This window comes from Heteronotia binoei, chromosome 15 (genome assembly GCF_032191835.1).
Source record: "Heteronotia binoei isolate CCM8104 ecotype False Entrance Well chromosome 15, APGP_CSIRO_Hbin_v1, whole genome shotgun sequence".
NCBI classification, from domain to species: Eukaryota; Metazoa; Chordata; class Lepidosauria; order Squamata; family Gekkonidae; genus Heteronotia; species Heteronotia binoei.
Window position 1 is genome coordinate 7252203 of NC_083237.1, and position 22270 is coordinate 7274472.

General features: G+C 49.0%; 1 protein-coding gene across 1 annotated transcript; it reads left to right on the top strand.

Moving 5' to 3' along the window:
• Positions 1-565: 565 nt before the first annotated feature.
• Positions 566-6729, top strand: CEBPE (CCAAT enhancer binding protein epsilon). The gene is made up of 2 exons (XM_060255398.1): positions 566-992; positions 6406-6729. Exons 1-2 carry the CDS (start codon positions 567-569, stop codon positions 6706-6708), a joined length of 729 nt encoding a protein of 242 aa, XP_060111381.1. The 5' UTR covers position 566; the 3' UTR covers positions 6709-6729.
• The last annotated feature ends 15541 nt before the right edge of the window (positions 6730-22270 follow it).

Below are 22270 nucleotides of genomic sequence, written 5' to 3' on the forward strand. Positions count from 1 at the left end.
CCCCCCAAGCACCAAGAATACAGAGCATCACTGTCCCAAACATAAGAACATAAGAGAAGCCATGTTGGATTAGGCCAATGGTCCATCCAGTCCAACACTCTGTGTCACACAGTGGCCAAAAAACCCTAATTGTCACTAAGTGTCCTAACTGTAACTAAGAGGAGCTGAGGTGCACCTTCAGAAAGAGGAAGGAAGAGGGAGGAAGACCAAGGAGGAAAGGGACAAGGCAGAGAGAAAGAAGGAACAAGACTCAGACGGATGGAGGGAATGAAGCAAGAAGGTAGAGCTGAACAGAGATGAGAAAAGGAATGAGCGACTGAATTTAAACTCGGAGCCAGTACCCGTTACAGAAAACGTCAAAAGGCGCTCAACAGACCAGGAGAAGAAATCAGCGTCAAAAGTGGGAAAGAAGAAAATCAGTCAGAAAGGGAAAACCATACACTAAAGGAAGAAAGAAGAAAAGAACGAGGGAGAGAAAGAGACGGGCGTCAACGTGTGACCCAGCGCCCGCCAGCAGACAAGGAAAGAGAGGCGAGAAGGGAATTGGAGACTGTCTCCTCAGTGCCATGTCCCAAGGAGGCTATTATGAGAGCGAACGGCACTACCAAGCCCTGGAAATGCCCTCTGCGAGGCCCACGGGTACCGATCTGGCCCCCTTCTGTGAATCAGACCTGGCTTCCTGCATGGGAGACGAGCAGCTGCTCTCAGAAGTGTTGCAGGGGGTCCAGCAACGAATGCCCAAGGGCGTCCCCTACCCCAACTACTTCCCTGGGGAGCCGTACCCCTTTCTGTCTTACGGAGGGGAACGCAAAACTCTTGGAAATTTCGACTCCCGCTCCGTCGCCGTCAAAGAGGAGCCCCGAGGAGGTGACCCCGGGCGGGCAGGTGGACGCCACCCGTACAGTGCCCCGCACTTCCCGGCAGCCCACTGTGCCCAGCTGGCCCTCAGCCAACCGGGGATGCGGGCTGGGCAAGCCCTGAGGGTGCTGAAGGTAAGGAAAGAGTCTGTCCACTGCCGATCTTTGCTCTTGCCGTCCAGTTTAGAGACTGCCTTGCTGGAACCGTTGGCTTCTGACCCGAGCCCAGCAACCCGTCAGCCCTGCCGCAGAGGTGCCAGAATTCTGATCTTCCTTAAGCGTGGCCCGTGCATCCTTTCCTATTAAAACCCCCAATTCGTCTCTCCGTCTTGACTTGTTCCTCTTTGAACCTGCTTCCTCTTATTTCTAACCAGGGGTTATTTTGTGGAAAAAGAGGTGCCAGGTCTCATTAGCACAACTCATTTGCATAAGCCACACACCCCTGATATCACCGGGCGGTGCGCTTAATTATGTCAGCTCCGCATCTACCTTAAAACGCTTCTTGAATTAGAATTGTCATCATGAAACCTTACTCCCATCCAGTGTTCCCTCTAAGCTGAGTTAGCGTGAGCTAACTCACAGATTTTTAGCCTCCACCTCGCACATTTTTGTCTTAGCTCAGGAAGGGTGACCCCAGAGCACACTAGAAGAAGACCGTAGATTTATACCCCGCCCTTCTCTCTGAATCAGAGACTCAGAGCGGCTTATAACAATCTCCTATATCTTCTCCCCCCACAACAGACACCCTGTGAGGTGGGTGGGGCTGAGAGAGCTTTCACAGAAGCTGCCCTTTCAAGGACAACCTCTGCCAGAGCTATGGCTGACCCAAGGTCATTCCAGCAGGTGCAAGTGGAGGAGTGGGGAATCAAACCCGGTTCTCCCAGATAAGAGAGCTGTGGCTGACCCAAGGTCATTCCAGCAGGTGCAAGGGGAGGAGTGGGGAATCAAACCCGGTTCTCCCAGATAAGAGAGCTCTGGCTGACCCAAGGCCATTCCAGCTGCAAGTGGAGGAGTGGGGAATCAAACCCGGTTCTCCCAGATAAGAGTCCGCACACTTAACCACTGCGCCAAACTAATTTATGCAGCAGCTCACAACTTTAACGCCAGTAGCTCACAAAATAGAATTTTTGCTCACAAGACTCTGCAGCTTAGAGGGAACCTTCCTCCCATCCAGTGTTCCCTCTAAGTTGCTGCGTCTTGTGGGCAAAAATTCTACTTTGTGAGCTACTGGCATTCAAGCTGTGAGCTACTGCATAAATTAGTGTGCTGCAGGGTCAGCCTTCCTGAGCTAAGACAAAAATGTGTGAGCTGGAGGCTACAAATCTGTGAGCTAGCTCACGCTAACTCAGCTTAGAGGGAACCTTACTCCCATCCTACTTTTTAAATTACTTTCTCCTATGTGGCGACAGTGGCATGATGAAGATTTCCATCTGTCTGCTGTTTACGTTTTGGTTATTTTCCCATGTTTTTTGTGGGGAAAATATTAGGAAGCTTGATTAGTATTCAGCAAAATTCTCACAGGGGGTTTGAACAATGGAGCCCAGAAGCAAGTCTTTTTGGGAGGAAGGGGGTAAGAAAGAAAGAGCACAATAAAATTTAGAGGTTCCGGTGCTCCTGCCCAAAATGAGGCCTGTTTCTAACCCATCGTAAGCAGACTTCGGATTCAGCGGGAGCTCACAGGAGCACAGCTCCTGTACCTTTCTGAGAGTTCCACCTCCTCCTTCCCATCTCATCCATTGATTAGTAGGTGCAGCTGCATAACAATCCCTGGATGAGCTCCACCACCTATTTTTCTACAAAATGACCCCAGATCACAAGTTTTCTGCTGGTTTATTGGTCCCGTCTGTCTTGAATGATAAGCTCCTGTGCTTCCTGCAGCCTGCCGTTCCTCAGTTCTTCATGTGAAACCACACCAAGGCTGGAGTCTCCACTAGTGTATCTGAGATAGGGTTGCCAAGTCTGACTCAAGAAATATCTCGGGGCTTTGGGGGTTGTGCCAGGAGACTTTGGGGATGGAGCCAGGAGCAAGGGTGTGGCAAGCACAATTCAACTCCAAAGGGAGTTCTGGCCATCTCATTTAAAAAGGACCGCACATCTTTTAAATGCCTTCCCTCCTTTGGAAATAATGGATAGGGGCGCCTTCTTTGGGGGCTCACAGAATTGGACCCCCTGGTCCAATCTTTTTGAAACTTGGAGGGTGCTTTGAGGAGAGGTGCCAGATGCGATGCTGCAAATCTGGTGCCTCTACCTCAATAAACAGCCCCCCCCCCCGAGCCCCAGAAACCCACGGATCAATTTCCCATCATACCCTATGGGAATCGATCTTCATAGGAAATAATGGAGTGCCCGGCAGCCATTTTCCCGCTTTCTGATGTCCCTGAAGCGAGGGGAGGGCCTCCAAACCAGGGGATCCCCTGCCCCCCACTTGGGGATTGGCAATCCTAATCCAAGATCAAATGCACACTTTTGTAACCTTCCCAACCTGCCTTTTTTGAGTGAGTTTCCCACTGCCCTTCAAAAGGTGTTGAAGGTTGACACAGGGGTCCCAAACTCCCAATCAGCGCAGTAACTGTCTCCAGCTTTAATACGGAACACGAACAAGTCTGTTGGGTACAAACAAGTACTTTATTCCATGGTAGCTCTCCAGGCAGCAAAGGAGTGATAACAGCCATCCATTTGCCACTCTGTTTGGATTCGTATCCCACTTTCGGACCAAAGTCCCCAGAGCGCATCCAGAGTATTTAGAAAAACATAGGATAAAAGGGCAAAGTGATAGATTGCCGCACACATTTAAAACGTGGGGAATAGTCTGAGGCTAGCAGAGATGCTGGACTGAGAGAGGCCTGGCTGGTAGAGTGTTTTTTGAACAGAGACCTGAAAGAAAGAAGAGGAGGGGCTTTCTCTAGCCCTCATGTTTAAGAACGGGGCAAAAGCAATTATCAGAGACCGATTACTGAAATTGGAGGTGAAACAATCTCTGGCCAAAGTTGGGGGGACGTATATCCCAACCCTCTTTACAAGTGATCTTAAAAGTGCCAGGTATCTAGGAAAGATACAGCCAATTAAGATCAGGCGGATGCTGTCCTTGGCACGCTTGAACATTCTGGACACAGCAGTTCTGAGGGGCCGTTTCCATAAGATTCCGCTAGAAGACAGGATCTGTCCGTGCGGCCTGGAGGAGGTTGATACTGTTCCCCATCTTATTCTGAACTGTCTTTTCCATACAGAGGTAAGGTACAAACTTCTGCGGAACCACTTAATGTTAGCTGAATCTTTAAATCAGGCCCAAGTCTTGCACTTCCTCCTAGGGGACGGGTGTGATCAACTTTCCCTGGATCTTGCTAAGTTCCTATATGTTTCCGACCTTGACAGGAAGAAATTTAACACTGCTTGTATTTGAAAGAAAGTTGCCCTTAGTTAAGTATTGCCTATAGCAGAAAATTTTATTACTACTTTGATGGTTGTACATAGTTATTATATTGTTTTGTGATATTTTAGCTTGGTGTTGTGTTGTTGTTGTATTGTTATCGATGTGTTGTGTTGTTGTTGTTGATTGGCCTAGAGCCGTATTAAACTGACTGACTGACTGACTGACTGACTGACTGACTGACAATGGGTCTGGGGACTGTTCTGGGTAAAGGGAACCGCAGAAGAGGCTGCCACAAGAGAGGGAAACCCAAGACTAAGCTATAAGCGTTTGGCATAAGAGCTCACCAAGGAGAGAATCTGTTTCCTCTAGGCTGAACAAGACATCCATCGATTGACTGCATGTTTATCTTGCCCCTGGAGGGATGTGCACGATTCCTCCTCCTTCATTTTAGCCTCACAACCTTGTGAGGGAGGTTAGACTGAGAGAGAATAACTGGCCCCCAGATCGCTCAATGAGATTAATGATGGAGCTGGGATTTCTAGCCAAGTTTTCCAGATTCTAATTTGACACTCTAAAGATGATGCCACAAGAATTTAGCCAAGAAGGTCTACGAAGACAACCGTTTTTTTTCCTTAAGCAATTTCGTATGAATTCTCTGTGTGTGTGCGTGTGCATGTGTGTTTTACACCCTCCAACTTACACCCCCAATGCAAGATTGGATAGGGACCAGTTTTCCCTCTCAGCTGTGGAATCCTGTGAGCAAAAATTATACTTTGTGAATTACTGGCTAGAAAATTGTGAGCTACTGGCTATAAAATTGTGAGCGGTTACATACATTACTTTGCTCTGGGGGCATTTTTACTGAGCTAAGACAAAAATGTGTGAGCCAAAAGCTTAAAAACGGTGAGTGAGCTCACACTAACTCAGCTTAAAGGGAACACTGGTAGGCACCCCTCCTTCTTTGAGTGGAATGCTGGTTTGTTTTACTTATTCTTCTCCTCCTCAGATCTCTGTTCTTTGGATATGTAAATATTGTCCCCTAGAATAAGTTCCATTCTTTGTCTCTAAAAAGCTACCACCTTTATCTTCTGAACTTCTGAAATTAATAAGTTTGAATTTTATTCTTTCATTCTCTTTAATAGAAAACCATCTCATTATTGTGGCCTAATTCATATGAGAGTTTTTTGGGGGGGGTGGGCAGTAGGCATAGGTGGAGATTCTGCTTACCCACCTCTTGCATAGCCCAGGGGTCTCTTTGCTAATCCCCCCAACAAATTCAGGAGACCCACATTACCACAGAGCTTCAGCATTACGCAGCTCAGAAGACCCTACAGCCCATCCAGTTCACCTGGCTTCCCCACATGACCCATACTGGAAATGGTTATTTATGGGCCTGTTTTGGTAGGAAAAAGCCCAGCAGGAACTCATTTGCATATTAGGCCACACCCCTGATGTCACTGCTGGTTCACGGAGGCCTTTTGGTAGAGAAGGCCCAGCAGGAACTCATTTGCATATTAGGCCACACACCCCTGACATCACTGTGGTTTCACAGGCCTTTTTGGTAGAAACCCCCCAGCAGAAACTCATTTGCATATTAAGCCACACCTCCTGACATCACTGTTGTTTCACACGGGCCTTTTTGGTAGAAGAGGCCCAGCAGGAACTCATTTGCATATTAGGCCACACCCCCTGACATCACTGTTGTCTCACGCAGGCCTTTTTGGTAGAAGAGGCCCAGCAGGAACTCGTTTGCATATTAGGCCACACCTGCTGGTGCCAAGCCAGCCGGAACTGCGTTCCTGCTACTTGAAAAGCCCCGGTTATTTATCATAACCTTGTCCAACACGAAGCCGACGTTCCCAGGAGCAACCAGGAGAGACAAAAGATATTTACACTTCCCATTCCAAACAGATCAACCACCACCTGGCAAAAGGCCCCGATAAATTTATCTAACCTGATTCTAAAAAGAGCTTATTTTCTTTGGTGCCTGCTCACAAAAGATATCTCGAGATTGTGACTCTCATCGGTGCCTTCTGATTCCCAAACTGAAACTGATTAAGGAGAGAGTGCCCACCGTAATGCGCATGATTCCCCTTCTATCTAAAACAAACCGAAGCAAGTAGCCTGTCTCTTTCTCTCCCCTGATTCTTGGCCTCCTCCTCCTGTCTCCCGCAACAGGGCCCGTCCTGCAGCCCGACACCGCCCTGCGGCACCCCCAAGGGCAAGAAATCCATGAACAAGGACAGCTTGGAGTACCGCTTGCGCCGGGAGCGCAACAACATCGCCGTGCGCAAGAGCCGGGACAAGGCCAAGCGCCGGGTGCTGGAGACCCAGCAGCGGATGGTGGAACTCCTGGGGGAAAACGAACGGCTGCGCAGCCGCGTCGAGCAGCTGATGCAGGAGACGGAGACCCTGCGTGACATTTTCCGCCAAGTGCCCGAGGCGGCTGGGCTCATCAAAGGGTTGGGGGGCTGCAGCTGAAGCCCGCTGGGGCGGGGGGGGGGGCGGGGAGAAGCAGGGCAGTGTTTGGAACCAAGGAGTTGGCTTTGAGCATCTTAATAAAAGGGACCTCTTCCGGCTAACACCTGGCTGTAGTGATTTGTTTTTATGCAGCAATTGATAGGGAGCTGTTCCGGGTTGAATTGCACCTGTGGCCCACCTAGCCTCTTATTGCTGTCCACTGATTGGCTGCTCCTCTCCAAGGCTTCAGGCCAGAGACGCTGCAGTCTTTGCACTGGGCATGCTCAGGAATGAACGTGAGGCCAAAAGCAGAGAAGCCACTCCATTCTCTTCCTGGAGTCATCATGCCAAAGTGGCACTTAGGTCTGACTCAAGAAATATCTGGAGACTTTGGGGTAGAGTCAGGAGCAAGGTTGTGACAAGCACGACTGAACTCCGAAGGGAGTTCTGGCCATCATATTTAAAGGGACTGCATTCCCTTTAAATGCCTTCTCTCCAAGGTGGCACTTAGGTCTGACTCAAGAAATATCACACAAACCAGGTCTGACTCAAGAAACATCTGGAGACTTTGGGGTAGAGCCAGGAGCAAGGGGGTGACAAGCATGACTGAACTCCGAAGGGAGTTCTGGCCATCACGTTTAAAGGGACTGCATTCCCTTTAAATGCCTTCCCTCCAAGGTGGCACTTAGGTCAGACTCAAGAAATATCACATAAACCAGGCCTGACTCAAGTAATATCTGGAGACTTTGGGGTAGAGCCAGGAGCAAGGGTGAGATAAGCACAACTGAACTCCAAAGGAAGTTCTGGCCATCAAGTTTAAAGGGACTGCGCTCCCTTTAAATGCCTTCCTTCCATTTGGAAATAATGAAGGCTAGGGGCACCCAGGGCTGGCCCTGGACTTTCTGGCACCCTAGGCAAAGAAGAAGAAGATGAAGATATTGGATTTATATCCCGCCCTCCACTCCAAAGAGTCTCACAGCGGCTTACAATCTCCTTCACCTTCCTCCCCCACAACAGACACCCTGTGAGGTGGGGCTGGAGAGGGCTCTCACAGCAGCTGCCCTTTCAAGGACAACCTCTGCCAGAGCTATGGCTGACCCAAGGCCATTCCAGCAGGTGCAAGTGAAGGAGGGGGGAATCAAACCAGGTTCTCCCAGATAAGAGTCCGCACACTTAACCACTACACCAAAGCTAAATTCTAGTGCCCTCCTCTGCACTGATAACAGACGCTTTCACACACAACTAAATCACACTTTCAATCCACTTCTAGTGCACTTTGCAACTGGATTTTATTGCGCCAAATGTCAAAATCCACTTGCAAACAGTCACCAAAGTGGGTTGAAAATGCGTTACTGACACTGTGTGAAAGTGCCCAACGTCCTCGAGTCACATGGGGGGCACCCAATTTGGTGCCCCCATAAGCCCTAAACAATTGCCTAGTTTTCCTAGCGGCGGAGCCGGCCCTGGGGGCAAATTCTTTCGGGGCTCATAGAATTGGATCCCCTGGTCCAATCTTTTTGAAACCTGGGGGGTGTTTTGAGGAGCGGCACCAGATGCTATATTGCAAATTTGGTGCTTCTACCTCAAAAAAACAGCCTCTCAGAGCCCTAGATACCCATAGATCAATTCTCCATTATAACCTATGGGAATCGGTCTCCATAGAGTATAATGGCGTGCCCAGCAGACATTCTCCCCCTCCCCTTTTCTAATGACCTTGAAGCCTCCAAGTCAGGAGATCCCCTGCCCCCAACTGGGGATTGGCAACCCTAGCACTCCGGGGAAAGAGAGACACCCAATGCAGCATTTTGCATGGGCAAAAAGCTACACATAACCCTGCCTCATACTGAAGCATCCAAGTCAGTCATGTGTGCTCAGATAGGTAGTGGCTCTACAGGATCTCTGGCAAAGGATTTCCCATCACCTACATCCTGATCCTTTAAACTGGAGATGCTGGGAATTGAACTCGGGACTTTCTGGGTGCCAAGCAGATGCTCTACCACTGAGCCTAGGGTTGCCAAGTCCAATTCAAGGAATATCTGGGGACTTTGGTGGTGGAGCCGGGAGACATTGGGGCAGAGCCAAGAGCAAGGGTGTGACAAGCATAATTGAACTCCAAAGGAGTTCAAGCCATCACATTTAAAGGGACTGCACATCTTTTTAAATGCCTTCTTTCCATAGGAAATAATGAAGGATAGGGGCACCTTCTTTTGAGACTCATAGAATTGGACCCCCTGGTCCAATCTTTTTAAACCTTGGGAGGTATTTTGGGGAGAGGCACTAGATGCTATACTGAAAATTTGGTGCCTCTATCTCAAAAAACAGCTCCCCCAGAGCCCCCGATACCCGCTGATCAATTCCCCATCATTCCCAATAGGACATGGAGGCGCATGATGGCTGTGGGGGCGGGGCCTCCCCCGCCGGCCAGCTGGCTGGGGGAGGGGGGAAGCCTGTAAAACCGGGGGATCCCCCTCTGGGACCTGGGGATTGGGAAGCCTAACTGAGCTGCAGGCCCTCCTGGAGACTAAATGAAAACTGCACATCTGATGCTGGAGCTTTGTGACTGCAACTCCAAGCATATAACGTGACCCTAAGGAACTGCAGTGCGGGGGGTGGGGGAGAGAGATTGATGGGGACTGGGAAGAGCGGGATACCTCTTTCCCCTTTCCCTGACTTCCCTTCCCCCAGCAGCTGCTTTAAGCCACGGGAAGGAAAAGACTGTGCGCCCGTCTTCTCCTCTCCGCTGAGCTTTGCCCCTGTGGGAACATGATCGACTGGAACAAAAAAAAATTGCACAGGGACAGAGCTTAAAAACAAACAAGCTCTTTCCTCGGTGCCAATCTGGAGTGCTCCACCCACCCTCCGCAGCTGTTGTTTTTTTAACAGCCGAATTGAAGCTTGGAATTCAGAGTATGGAACTCCAGCATCATATGCGGTTTGGTCACCAGAGAGGGGTGCAAAGCAAAGGGGCGCCAAGGGTCATGCGAAGGCAAAGCATGCAGAAGTAGCACAAGAAGGGCTCTTCTTTTTTGCAGCAGGAACGCCTTTGCATATTAGGCCGCACCCCCTTCAGGTAGCCCGTTCTCCTGGAGCATACAGTAGGCCCTGTACAAAGTGCCCTGGAAGCTCTTGGAGGATTGGCTACATCAGGGGGGGGGGTGTGTGGCCTTATATGCAAAGGAGTTCCTGCTACCCAAAAAGCCCTGAATCTGACATAAATAAGTAAACACATCCTCGACTCGTGTTGCAGCTGAGCAGCGACTTGAACTCAGATCTCCTGTGTTCCCACTCCACTACAGAATGTCAGGACTTCTGATCTTCCTGAACTGAGATAGTGTGAGGAAGAAATTCCCTTCCAGCTGCTGGGTGCCCCTACCCTTAGCGAGACAGAGCGGGTTTTGTGTAAAGAAAGCCCAGCAGAACTCATTTGCATATTAGGCCACACCCCCAACATTACCATTGCTCCACACAGGGCCTTTTTGTAGAAAAAAACCCAGCAGGAACTCATCTGCATATTAGGCCACACCCCTGACACCAAGCCAGCGGAACTGTGTTCTTGCTCAGAAAAAAAGCCCTACTAAGGTTGCCAACTGCGGGTTGGAAAATTCCTGGAGATTTGGGGGGAGGGCGATGGGGAGGGGGAGGAGGGACCTTGGCAGGGTATAACGCCGTAGAGCCCACCCTCCAGGCAAACGGATCCCTATAATTCTGGGAGATCTCCAGCCCTCACCTGAAGGTTGGCAACGAAACTATTTAGCATCTTGCCTGTCCAACACCGTTGGTCTGTGCATGTACGTGACTGCAGCACTCTGTGCAAATAAATACCACCCCCCCCCGCCTGCCCTGGCACACTTGCTATCTGTGCTTGCACAACGGCAAAACGAGGTGAAGCCAGAGATTAAACAGCCCGAGCTTCTGTGCTTCACCGCATGGCATGAGATTCAGGTATAGCCGGTTTACAGCAGCTCAGGTGTGCCAATGTGTGCTTTTGAGCCAGGGATGGCACTGCAGGCTTTTCTTGGAACTGGCGCGTCCCTGGAAAGGAGGAGGAGGGGGTGCATGCGAGGACACACCTCCAGCCATCTTCCACATTAAGAGTGTGCATTCCATACACTTGTTCCGCAGTATGCCTTTTCATTTTTTTAATTAATCAGATTTTTATTAACAGATTTTCAGTTTACAATAAAGAACACTGTAATCTGTCACCTCAAATAATGCAGTGAGGATATAATAAACAATTTAAAAAAAAAAACAAGAAAAAGAAAGAGTAATCCACAAAATAGAGAACCAAGGAGCAGTCATGCAATTATACTGAAGAGCATCCAGTGAAAATACTACATTCTGTTGACTGATTTTACTGTAGGGATGTACAAACAACCGTCCCAATATTCTATTAAGAAATCCAGTTAATCAAACTCAACTAATTAGAGCTCACAATTTTTTGTATTCGGACCAAAGGTGAGGAAGTGAGCCCAGAACATGTTAGAAATGGAGCATATCATGATAAAAACGGGGTTTTTTTTGGAGAATATTATGTTGGGTGAGATAGTCCACTATTTGGAACCAGAACACGGTAAATTTTTCTTGAGTACGTCCTGTCAGAGCATCAGCACTATAAATTGAGATTTTACTTAGTAGGAAATAATCCCACAGCCGGGTTCTCCAAGCATGTATTGAAGGTAGAGCCTTGTCTTTCCTGTGTGTAGCAACCTCCAATCGTGCTACTGCCAGTAAGAGGGCTATCCTGTCTACAGAAATTTTGTTTGATGGTACATTGGGCCACCAGCCTAACAGAACAGTCTCTGGATGAAAGGGGAGAGATTCTCCAGTGATTTCCTTAATTTCTTTTAATATAAGAACCCCAAATTTATGAATTTTAGGGCAGGACCACCATAGATGTATGAAGTCACCACTTGTCCACAATTGCCTTTTCATTGATGGTGAGGCCTCATTTGGAGTACTGCGTACAATTCTGGTCACCGCACCTCAAAAAAGATATTATAGCATTGGTGAAAGTCCAGAAAAGGGCAACTAGAATGATTAAAGGGTCGGAACACTTTCCCTATGAAGAAAGGGTAAAACGCTTGAGGCTCTTTAGCATGCAGAAACGACAACTGAGGTTTGTGATAGAGGTTTACAAGATTATGCATGGGATAGAGAAGGTAGAGAAAGTTCTTTTCTCCCTTCTCACAATACAAGAACTTGTGGGCACTCAACAAAATCGCTGAACAGTCAGGTTAGAACAGATAAAAGGAAGTCCTTCACCCAAAGCTTCACCCAAAGGGTGATTAACGCATGGAATTCACTGCCACAAGAGATGGTGGCAGCTACAAGTATAGATGGTTTCAAGAGGGGACTGGATAAACATCTGGAGCAGAGGTCCATCAGTGGCTATTAGCCACAAGGTATATAGATGGATCTCTCTGTCTGGGGCAAGTGATGATTGGTATTCTTGGTGCTTGGCGGGGGGGAACAGTAGGAGGGCTTCTAGTGTCCAGGCCCCATCGGTAGACCTCCTGATGGCACCTAGTTTTTTGGCCACTGTGTGACACAGAGTGATGGACTGGATGGGCCATTGGCCTGATCCAACATGGCTCCTCTTATGTTCTTATCTCTCCATCCCTGCTGCTCAGAAGATTTCACATGACAAAACGGATCAAGACGAATTTGGGGTGCAATGGTTTTTTGTTTGGTTTTTTTTTGTACTAGAAGCCTTTTTTCCAAGGCACTGAGGAAAAAGGCTTCATTGGCTGAGGCTCCTCCCTTGGAGAGGAAGAGGGGGAGGAACAGCTTGCTTTGCTAGGCTCTCTCAATCGCACAGCAGAGCTGCTGAGCCAAGTCCTCTCTTCCTTCTATTGGCTGATGTTCTTTCCCCCAGTCCCCTGGGGAAGGAAGGAAAGAGCCAGAGCTTCCTTTGCCCAGTTTCCCTGGATCACACAGGAGACATACAAAGAAAGCACCTTTAAATGTCACAGTCCAATTTCTTATGTATCTCCTTTTGGGGGTTATTTTTTGTAAATTTATTTTTGTGTGTTACCTCTGGCGACTGACCTACCGAACTGTGCGGGACATTGACTCTACCAAACTGTGCGTACAGGGATTTCGCAAATGGCAGCATCCGGCAATTTAAGCAGGTCAGAGGCGGGGACAGATGCTGAAAGACAATAAGAACATTTTCCTTTCCAGATTTGTTGTTGTTGTTCATTTCATTCATCTCCCCCCTCTTCTTTCCAACGGGGATCTCAAAGTGGCTCGCGTCGTCTCTCCACCCTTTCCCTTCCTATTCCCACAACAAAAATCCTGCAAGGTATTTATTTGCTTCCTTTACACCCCACCTTTCTTCCCCGACGGGTACTCAAAGCAGTGCGCAACATTCTCCTCTCCTCTGTTTTATCTCTTTACAACTTTTTGTTTTTTTTTATTATTTTATTGGTATTGGCATTACGGTAGTGTGCGAGCAATTTGGCTGTGGCACAAATTAGTTCGCTCTGGAGCCATCCTTCCTGAACCGAGAGAAAAACGCGTGAGCCGGAGGCTAAAAAAACTGTGAGCTAGCTTACACTAACTCGGCTTAGAGGGAACGCTGACTTCCGCTTTGGAGGCTTAAAGAGGCTTTGCCTTAAACCTGATGGAAATATAAAGATTATTCTGCTGAACAGGCATGCCTCCTGTTCATATACTTCCTACATTAAAACAGGACTTTTTTGTAGCAGGAACTCCTTTGCATATTAAGCCACACCGCCCTGATGTAGCCAATCCTCCTGGAGCTTACGGTAGGCCCTGCAAGAAGAGCCCCGTAAGGTCTTGGAGGATTGGTTACATCAGGGAGGTGTGGCCTAATATGCAAAGGAGTTCCTGCAACAACAATAACAAAAAAGCCCTGCTCGTAAGGTAGGTTAGACTGAGACTGTGCGACTTCCCAGTGGCTTGCCTGAGTCCAGGGTAGAGACAGCATTTGGACACTTCTTCACCGATGTTCCTGGCCCATTTCAGTCTGTACATCCCACGCCTCGACCACGTGAGCTGCACGTTCTGGAGAACCGGGCTGAGTCTTGAATTCCGAGCATCTGGAACTGTGGGAGATGAACAAGGACTCCTTCCCTTTCTTATCCTTTCAGTTACGGTTTATCCACATCCACAGTTTGAAGGCACATTCTTTCTTTCCCTTCCCCCCAACCCTCGTGCATTTCTTCCCAGAAAAAGGAAGGGGGGGGGGGGAAGGCGGCAAACAGACCGAGGTCTTCTCTAACGGCTCAGGCGGCACAAACTGTTGCCCTGGCCCCAAACTTCCTTCTCCCTCCTGCTTTGGGGCTCCGAGCAACAAAACACACACGTTGCGTCAAGAATCGCGGAGAGTGTGGCTTCTCTCCATGGAGCTGAGCATGTGAACAAACAGCTTCGGAGTTAGACACCGTCAGGCACCCCCATTTGTGAGATCTTTGAAGGTTTCCAGCAGGTTTTTGCAGGAAGGGAGGGTCCCCGGCAGCCCTGTAGCTAGGGGCCACAGGAGGAGGGGGCCATTGGGAGCCATGGGGGAGGGCCCTTTAAATCAGGCAGGAGGCTGTGACTGTTCCTGCCACCCCCTCCTCCATAATTTAGACCCCACCGATCAGCTGATTTCTGGGCCCTATAAATGGCATGGGAAGGGCAGCAGCTGCTCCTGGGTGCCCCTCCAATGTGATTTAAATCACACAGGAGGGAGGCAGCAGCCTGGGGCTGAGGACCCCCCCCAAAACTGTCAGGGGCCAGGCCCCGTGAGCCCCTGGTTAGCTACGGGCCTGGTCCCCGGGGATAACGCTAACAACACGGATCGAATGGCTATGGGGGAAACGTAGCACGAGACGGCATGCGCGTCCTGGCATCGACCACACAGTGTTGTTGTAAAGGTTGCCACACTCTGCCACAGCAATTCTGGGAAGTTTGCTGAATGCTTTGAAGGGCTGGAGGTTCCAGCAGCTGACAATTTGTCTCCGCCAGACACGGGGTCATAGCCAGGGCTCTTTTCGAAGAAAAAGCCCAGCAGGAACTCATTTGCGTATTAGGCCACACCCCCTGACATCACCATTGTTACAAGCGGGGCTTTTTTTGTAGAAAAAGCCCAGCGGGAACTGGTTTGCTTAGCAGGCCACACTTCCTGACACCACCCTTGTTTTGTTTTCTTCAAAAAAGCCCAGCAGGAACTCATTGGCATATTAGGCCACACCCACGACAACACCATCATTTCGTGCGGCTACAAAAAGCCCAACAGGAACTTATTTGCATATTAGGCTAAACCCCCCGACACCATCGATTGTTTCACGCTAGACTTTTTGCAGAAAAAGCCCAGCAGGAACTCATTTGCATACTAGGCCACACCCCCTGACATCACCATTGTCTCGCGCGGGCCATTTTTTTAAAAAAAAAACACCATCAAGCAGGAACTCATTTGCATATTAGGCCACACCCCTTGCCATTGTTTCACGTGGGGCTTTTTCCGTAGAAAAAGTCCAGCAGGAACTTATGGGCATACTAGGCCACACCCCCTGACACTACCATTGTTCTGCACAGGGCTTTTTGAAGAAAAAGCCCAGCAGGAACTCATCGGCATATTAGGCCACAACCGTGACAACACCATTGTTTAACGGGGCTACGAAAAAGCCCAACAGGAACTCATTTGCATATTAGGCCACACCCCTAACATCACCATTGTTTCACACGGGGCTTTTTTGGTAGAAAAAGTCCAGCAGGAACTCATTTGCATATCTGGCCACACGCCCCTGACACCAAGCCAGCCGGAACTGTGTTCCTGTGCGATTGAGCAAGCCTGTGCATTCCTGCTAAAAAAAAAAAAAAAGCCCATGTCATAGCACAGAACAATCTGCAAACCACCCAGAAGCCCCTCCCCACTACAGCCCTGTGTAGCAGAGACAGGTGTCTCATTTTATAGAGGGTGAAACTGAGGCCAAAGGACATGATGTCTGAGGTATTGGATAAAGGGAGCTTTGACTCACAAAAGGTCATACCCCTAAAATCTCGTTGGTGCTACTGGACTGTTGGACTGAGATCTGGGGCAACATGGCTGTCCTCTGAAACTATGACGCCCATAGCTATGCCTTCTAGCCTCTAGGCCAGGGGTGTCGCCCAGGGGGCGAATCAGGTCCCCGAGCAACTGGCTGTCATCTGCTTCCTTCTCCCTCTCTCTTGCTTCCTTCTGCATCACAGCTTGCTTTGCCAGGCTTGCTCAATCGCACAGGAGCTACAGAGCAAAGCCTCTATTTTCTTCCATTGGCTGAGGCTCCTCCCTTGGAGAGGAAGAGGGGGAGGAACAGCTTGCTTTGCTAGGCTCTCTCAATCACACAGCAGAGCTGCTGAGCCAAGTCTCTCTTCCTTCTATTGGCTGATGTTCTTCCCCCAGTCCCCTGGGGAAGGAAGGAAAGAGCCAGAGCTTCCTTTGCCCAGTTCCCTGGATCACACAGGAGACATACAAAGAAAGCACCTTTAAATGTCACAGTCCAATTTCTTATATATCTCCTTTTGGGGGTTATTTCTTGTAAATTTATTTTTGTGTGCGACCTCTGGCGACTGACCCCTAATGGGAGCATGGAGGATATTCAGAGAGGTGGCTGTATCCTTTGGAGGTCTCCCATCCAAATACTTGCCAGAGTCAACCCTGCTTAGCTTCCAAGAGATGACAAGATGGGACTTGCAATAGAGTCCAATTTCTTGACCTAACTCAGAGCGCACTTTTCATTGACGTGCCCCCAAAAGCATCTGCTGAACCACCCAAGATGTTTGAACAGTGAGACTCATTCTTTGCTGTACCTGGGTCCCATCTCTCTCTCTCTCACACACACACACGGGTTGCACAAGCCAGTGGTTGATGTTACAATCTCCGGCTAGTAAGTTTTAGGAAGAAGAAGACGACATTGGATTTATATTCTGCCCTCCACTCAAGAGTCTCAGAGCGGCTCACAATCTTCTTTAACTCCCTCCCCCACAACAGACACCCCATGAGGTAGATGAAGATATTGGATTTATATCCCGCCCTCCACTCTGAAGAGTCTCAGAGGGGCTCACAATCTCCTTTACCTTCCTCCCCCACAACAGACACCCTGTGAGGTAGATGAAGATATTGGATTTATATCCCGCCCTCCACTCCGAAGAGTCTCAGAGGGGCTCACAATCTCCTTTCCCTTCCTCCCCTACAAGACACCCTGTGAGGTAGATGAAGATATTGGATTTATATCCCGCCCTCCACTCCAAAGAGTCTCAGAGGGGCTCACAATCTCCTTTCCCTTCCTCCCCCACAACAGACACCCTGTGAGGTAGATGAAGATATTGGATTTATATCCCGCCCTCCACTCCAAAGAGTCTCAGAGGGGCTCACAATCTTCTTTACCTTCCCCCCTCCCACAACAGACACCCTGTGAGGTAGATGAAGATATTGGATTTATATCCCACCCTCCACTCCGGAGAGTCTCAGAGCGGCTCACAATCTCCTTTACCTTCCCCCCTCCCACAACAGACACCCTGTGAGGTAGATGAAGATATTGGATTTATATCCCGCCCTTTACTCAAGAGTCTCAGAGAGGCTCACAATCTCCTTTATCTCCCTCCCCCACAACAGACACCCTGTGAGATGGGTGGGGCTGGAGAGGGCTCTCACAGCAGCTGCCCTTTCAAGGACAACCTCTGCCAAAGCTATGGTTGACCCAAGGCCATGCCAGCAGGTCCAAGTGGAGGAGTGGGGAATCAAACCTTGTTCTCCCAGATAAGAGCCCTCACACTTAACCACTGCACCAAACTGGTTCTCTGGAGGTGATGGGCCCTTTCTAACCTTCCCGTCACTTTTGAGGTTCTAGGGAGGCATTCCGTGGACCCCACGATGCTTTCAGAGAGACCAATGTACCTTGGGGAGTTCTCAAAAAAAATGTAAAGGTTGGAGAAGACGCATCTCCCCCTGGGCAACATGGTGTCTCCCCCCCACACCCACCAAGGCAGGAGTCTTAAGGAGCCAACCTCAAGGTAAACCTCTCCGATTGCATCACCTTGTGAAACAACCTGTTACTCCATCCCGGTGGCGAAAGATGCCCGCCACAAACCACAGCCTCCTCACTCCCCCCCCCCCCTCCACAACATACCGGCTTAGTCGGTCACCCCAACCTGCAACAAAACAGAACTGGCAGGCCCGTTTAAAGAGAGGGAGGATCGACCTACCCACACCCTGTAGACAGCTAGCCTTTCTCTCCAAGGTTATCATAAAAAAAGCAAGACCAATGGAGCTGCCTACCCACCCCCTGTCCCGTCCCCCCCTTGCTCTATTTCTGGAGGATCAAACGCTCCACCCCCCCCCCCCCACCAGAAGGCTTATCACAACAGATCATCGTTTGCGAAATCTCCTCTGTCACCATCCTGCGGCCTGGAAGTCTCCAATGGCTCTGAGAAAGAGAGAAAAATTATCCTTCCCTTCTCTCCTCCAGCCCCACACTGCAAAGAAAAAAAGGGAGGGGGGAGATTTCCCCCATTCCCTGATTCGAATCCAGCTATTTAGGATCGTTCTTCATATGAACATATGCAGCTGCCTTCTACTGAATCAGACCCTCTTCGGTCCATCAAAGTCAGTATTGCCTACTCAGACGGGCAGCAGCTCTCCAGGGTCTCAAGCGGAGGTTTTTCATGCCTATTTGCCTATGCCCTTTTTTAGTGGAGATGCCGGGGATTGAACCTGGGACCTTCTGCTTACCAAGCAGATGCTCTACCACTGAGCCACCGTCCCTCCGTCTTCCCAGCTGAAGGGAGAGGGGATGCAGAATATAGCACTGTGGACTGTCGGTTGCTGTAAGTTTGCCGCGTTTAAATCCTTGTGTTTGGTGTCAGCTCTGTACCCAGATTTCAGAAATCCAAGCCTGTCCCATCCTGTATTGACTTACAATGTGTGCAACTCTGTCTTGAGTCTCAAAGAGGAAGGTGGATTTTTTAAAAAATGTAAATAAATAAATAAGCCCCTACTACCGTTACTGGATGACCCACAGAGAGCCAGTTTGGTGTAGTGGTTAAATGCAGGGACTCTTATCTGGGAGAACCGGGTTTGATTTCCCACACCTTCACTTGCAGCTGCTGGAATGGCCTTGGGTCAGCCAGAGCTCTCGTAAGAGTTGTCCTTGAAAGGGCAGCTGCTGTAAGAGCTCTCTCAGCCCCACCCACCTCACAGGGCATCTGCTGTGCGGGGAGATATAGGAGATTGTAAGCCACTCGGAGTCTCTGGTTCAGAAAGAAGGGTGGAGTATAAATCTTCAATCTTCTTCTTGTCCAGGGAAAAGAACCACTGATTCTCAGGATCCAGCTCCGTAGGATACAAGCAGAATGAGCACAGCCAGAATGCAGAAGAGGAAACTCTGAAGGTGCGGCACCACAACCAAAAAGGCCCTGTCCCCGGTCACCATTTACCTCACCTGGCAGAGAGACGTGGAGGGACCAAGAGCAGAGTCTCTGAGGAAGGGCAAGCTCATATGAGGTGGAAATGCTTCAGACACCTGGGGTTTACACAGATAACACAGTGGTTAAAGTGTTGGACTAGAATCTGGGAAAACCAAGTTTGATTCCCTATTCAGTCACAAAATAGTATAGAGTCCAGTAGCACCTTTAAGGGTAACACATTTTATTGTAGCATAAGCTTTTGAGAAACACAGCTCTCTATGTCATGCATCTGACAAAGAAAGAGGTGTTTCTCAAAAGCAAAAAAAAAACAAAAACGAGGTTCACAAGTGGGGCTAGAAGCCCTTCCACTTTGCCCCACCCCCGCACCCAGAATACAGAGCATCACTGCCCCAGATAGTTCCAATAATATGCTGCGGCTAATAGCCACTGATGGATGGCTCCATATTTTTATCCAAACCCCTCTTGAAGCTGGCTATGCTTGTAGCTGCCACCACGTCCTGTGGCAGTGAATTCCACATGTTAATCACCCTTTGGGTGAAGAAGTACTTCCTTTTATCCGTTCCAACCTGACTTCTCAGCAATTTCATTGAATGCCCACGAGTTCTTGTATTGTGAGAAAGGGAGAAAAGGACTTCTTTCTCTACCTTCTCTCTCCCATGCATAATCTTGTAAACCTCTATTATGTCACCCTGCAGTCGACGTTTCTCCAAGCTAAAGAGCCCCAAGCATTTTAACCTTTCTTCATAGGGAAAATGTTCCAAACCTTTAATCATTCTAGTTGCCCTTTTCTGGACTTTTTCCAATGCTATAATATCCTTTTTTTAGGTCCGGTGACCAGAATTGTACACAGTATTCCAAATGAGACTGCACCATTGATTTATACAGGGGCATTATGATACTGGCTGATTTGTTTTCAGTTCCCTTCCTAATAATTCCCAGCATGGCGTTGGCCTTTTTTATTGCAATCGCACACTGTCTTAACATTTTCAGTGAGTTATCTACAATCACCCCAAGATCTCTCTCTCTGTCAGTCTCTGAATCACCCCAGTGATTTGGCAGCAGAGGGATTTGAACCCAAGTCTCCCAGACTCAAGTCCGACGATCTGACCATCACACTCATTCAAAAGGAGGGACGGTGGCTCAGTGGTAGAGCATCTGCTTGGGAAGCAGAAGGTCCCAGTTTCAATCCCCGGCATCTCCAAAAAAGGGTCCAGGCAAATAGGTGTGAAAAACCTCAGCTTGAGACCCTGGAGAGCCGCTGCCAGTCTGAGAAGGCAATACTGACTTTGATGGACCAAGGGTCTGATTCAGTATAAGGCAGCTTCATATGTTCATATGTTCAAAAAAGGGCTCTATAGCAAGCATCCTGGATTGGATGGGCTATTGGCCTGATCCAACATGGTTTCTCTTATGTTCTTAGGTAACCTCTATTTGCTGCACATCTACTAAAGGGTGCTTGCATTTTGCAGACAATGCTGGGTGGTGTTCTGGAGGCTGTGTGGCATTCCGGTTCACACAAGTGGACAGTGCACCTTAGAGCAGGGGTGTCAAACATACAGTCCAAGGGCCAAATCAGGCCCCCGGAAGGCTCCTATCAGGCCCCTGAGCAATTGGCTGTCATCTGCTTCCTTCTCCCTCTCTCATGCTTCCTTCTTCATCTCAGCTTGCTTTGCAAGGCTTGCTCAATTGCACAGGAGCTACAAAGGAAAACCTTGATTTTCTCCATTGGCTGAAGCTCCCCCTCCTGGTCTCCTGGGGAAGGAAGGAAAGAGCCAGAGTTTCCTTTGCTCAGTTCCCTCGATCCCATGGGAGAAACACAAAGAAAGCACCTTCAAGAGCAATGAGTGCTAATGTTTTAAGTTTAAAAATAAAAATAATCTTTAGTCGTGTTCGTCTGTATCCTTTAAAAAGTTTATCTCTGCTACCTAACCTTAAACAGGTATACACATGGCCCAGCCCAACAAGGTCTCATTTATGTCAGATCCGGCCCTCATAACAAAGGAGCGCCTGTGAATTTCCCACACAATTGGTTTCCCACACAAATGCTGAGGTATTTGTGAGTTTCCTGCATCGTGCAGGGGGTTGGACTAGATGACCCTGGAGGTCCCTTCCAAATCTATGATTCTATGACACCCCTGTACTAAGCGGTGCTTGCATTTTGCAGACAATGTTGGGGGATACGCTGGAGGGCATGTGCCATTCTTGTTCACACAAATGGACAGTGCATCTTAAGAGTATGCCTCCCCTAGCTGTGTGCTGTGGCTCTAAGGGGGTCTGTATTCAGTGGGCCGGTTGTCTTTGAGGGACGCTTGCCTGGCTGGAGCCATTCTGAGCAACTCCAGGAACTGCAGGGTTCCTCAGAACACACTTCAGAAACCTAATTCCACAGAGGAGGTGATAAAATATCAGATGCCCCTTGACTGGCAGTTAGGCTGGGGAATGTGCCACACACATCCCAAATCAACAGTCAACAAGGGAACCCGGCCAAACTTTGCTAAAGGGCGGCTGGGCTCTGAATAACAGGATGGGGCCATCTAGTGATCAAGACCCAAATTACACCTCAGCTATCTTGTTTTTTAGCGGCCCCACAGCGCAGAGCGGTAAAGCAGCAGTACTGCAGTACTGTGGTCTGAACTCTCTGCTCACCACGTGAGTTCGATTCTGGCGGAAGCTGGATTCAGGTAGCCCGCCCAAGGTTGACTAAGCCTTCCATCCTTCCGAGGTCAGTCAAAGGAGTACCCAGCTTGCTGGGGGGGTGGGGAGTGTAAAAGACTGGGGAAGGCAATGGCAAACCACCCCGTACAAAGTCTGCTGTGAAAACGTTGTGAAAGCAACGTCACCCAGAGTCGGAAACAACCGGTGCTTGCACAGGGGACCTTTCCTTTCCTATCTTGTTTTACCTAGACTTGTAGCAAGAGCGATTAACAGGCAACTTTTATTACCTTTTATTGGTTTCCCACACAAATGCTATCCAGACCAAATGGTCTTCCAATTTGTTTATTACACTGTTTTGCCAATGGAGTCTAACTTTGTATCACTTTGCATTCTTAACCACTTAACACCAGTTGTTTTTGACTCCGGGGTGACGTTGCTTTCACAACATTTCCATGGCAGACTTTTTACAGATTTGCCATTGCCTTCCCCAGTCATCTACACTTCCCCCCCCCAG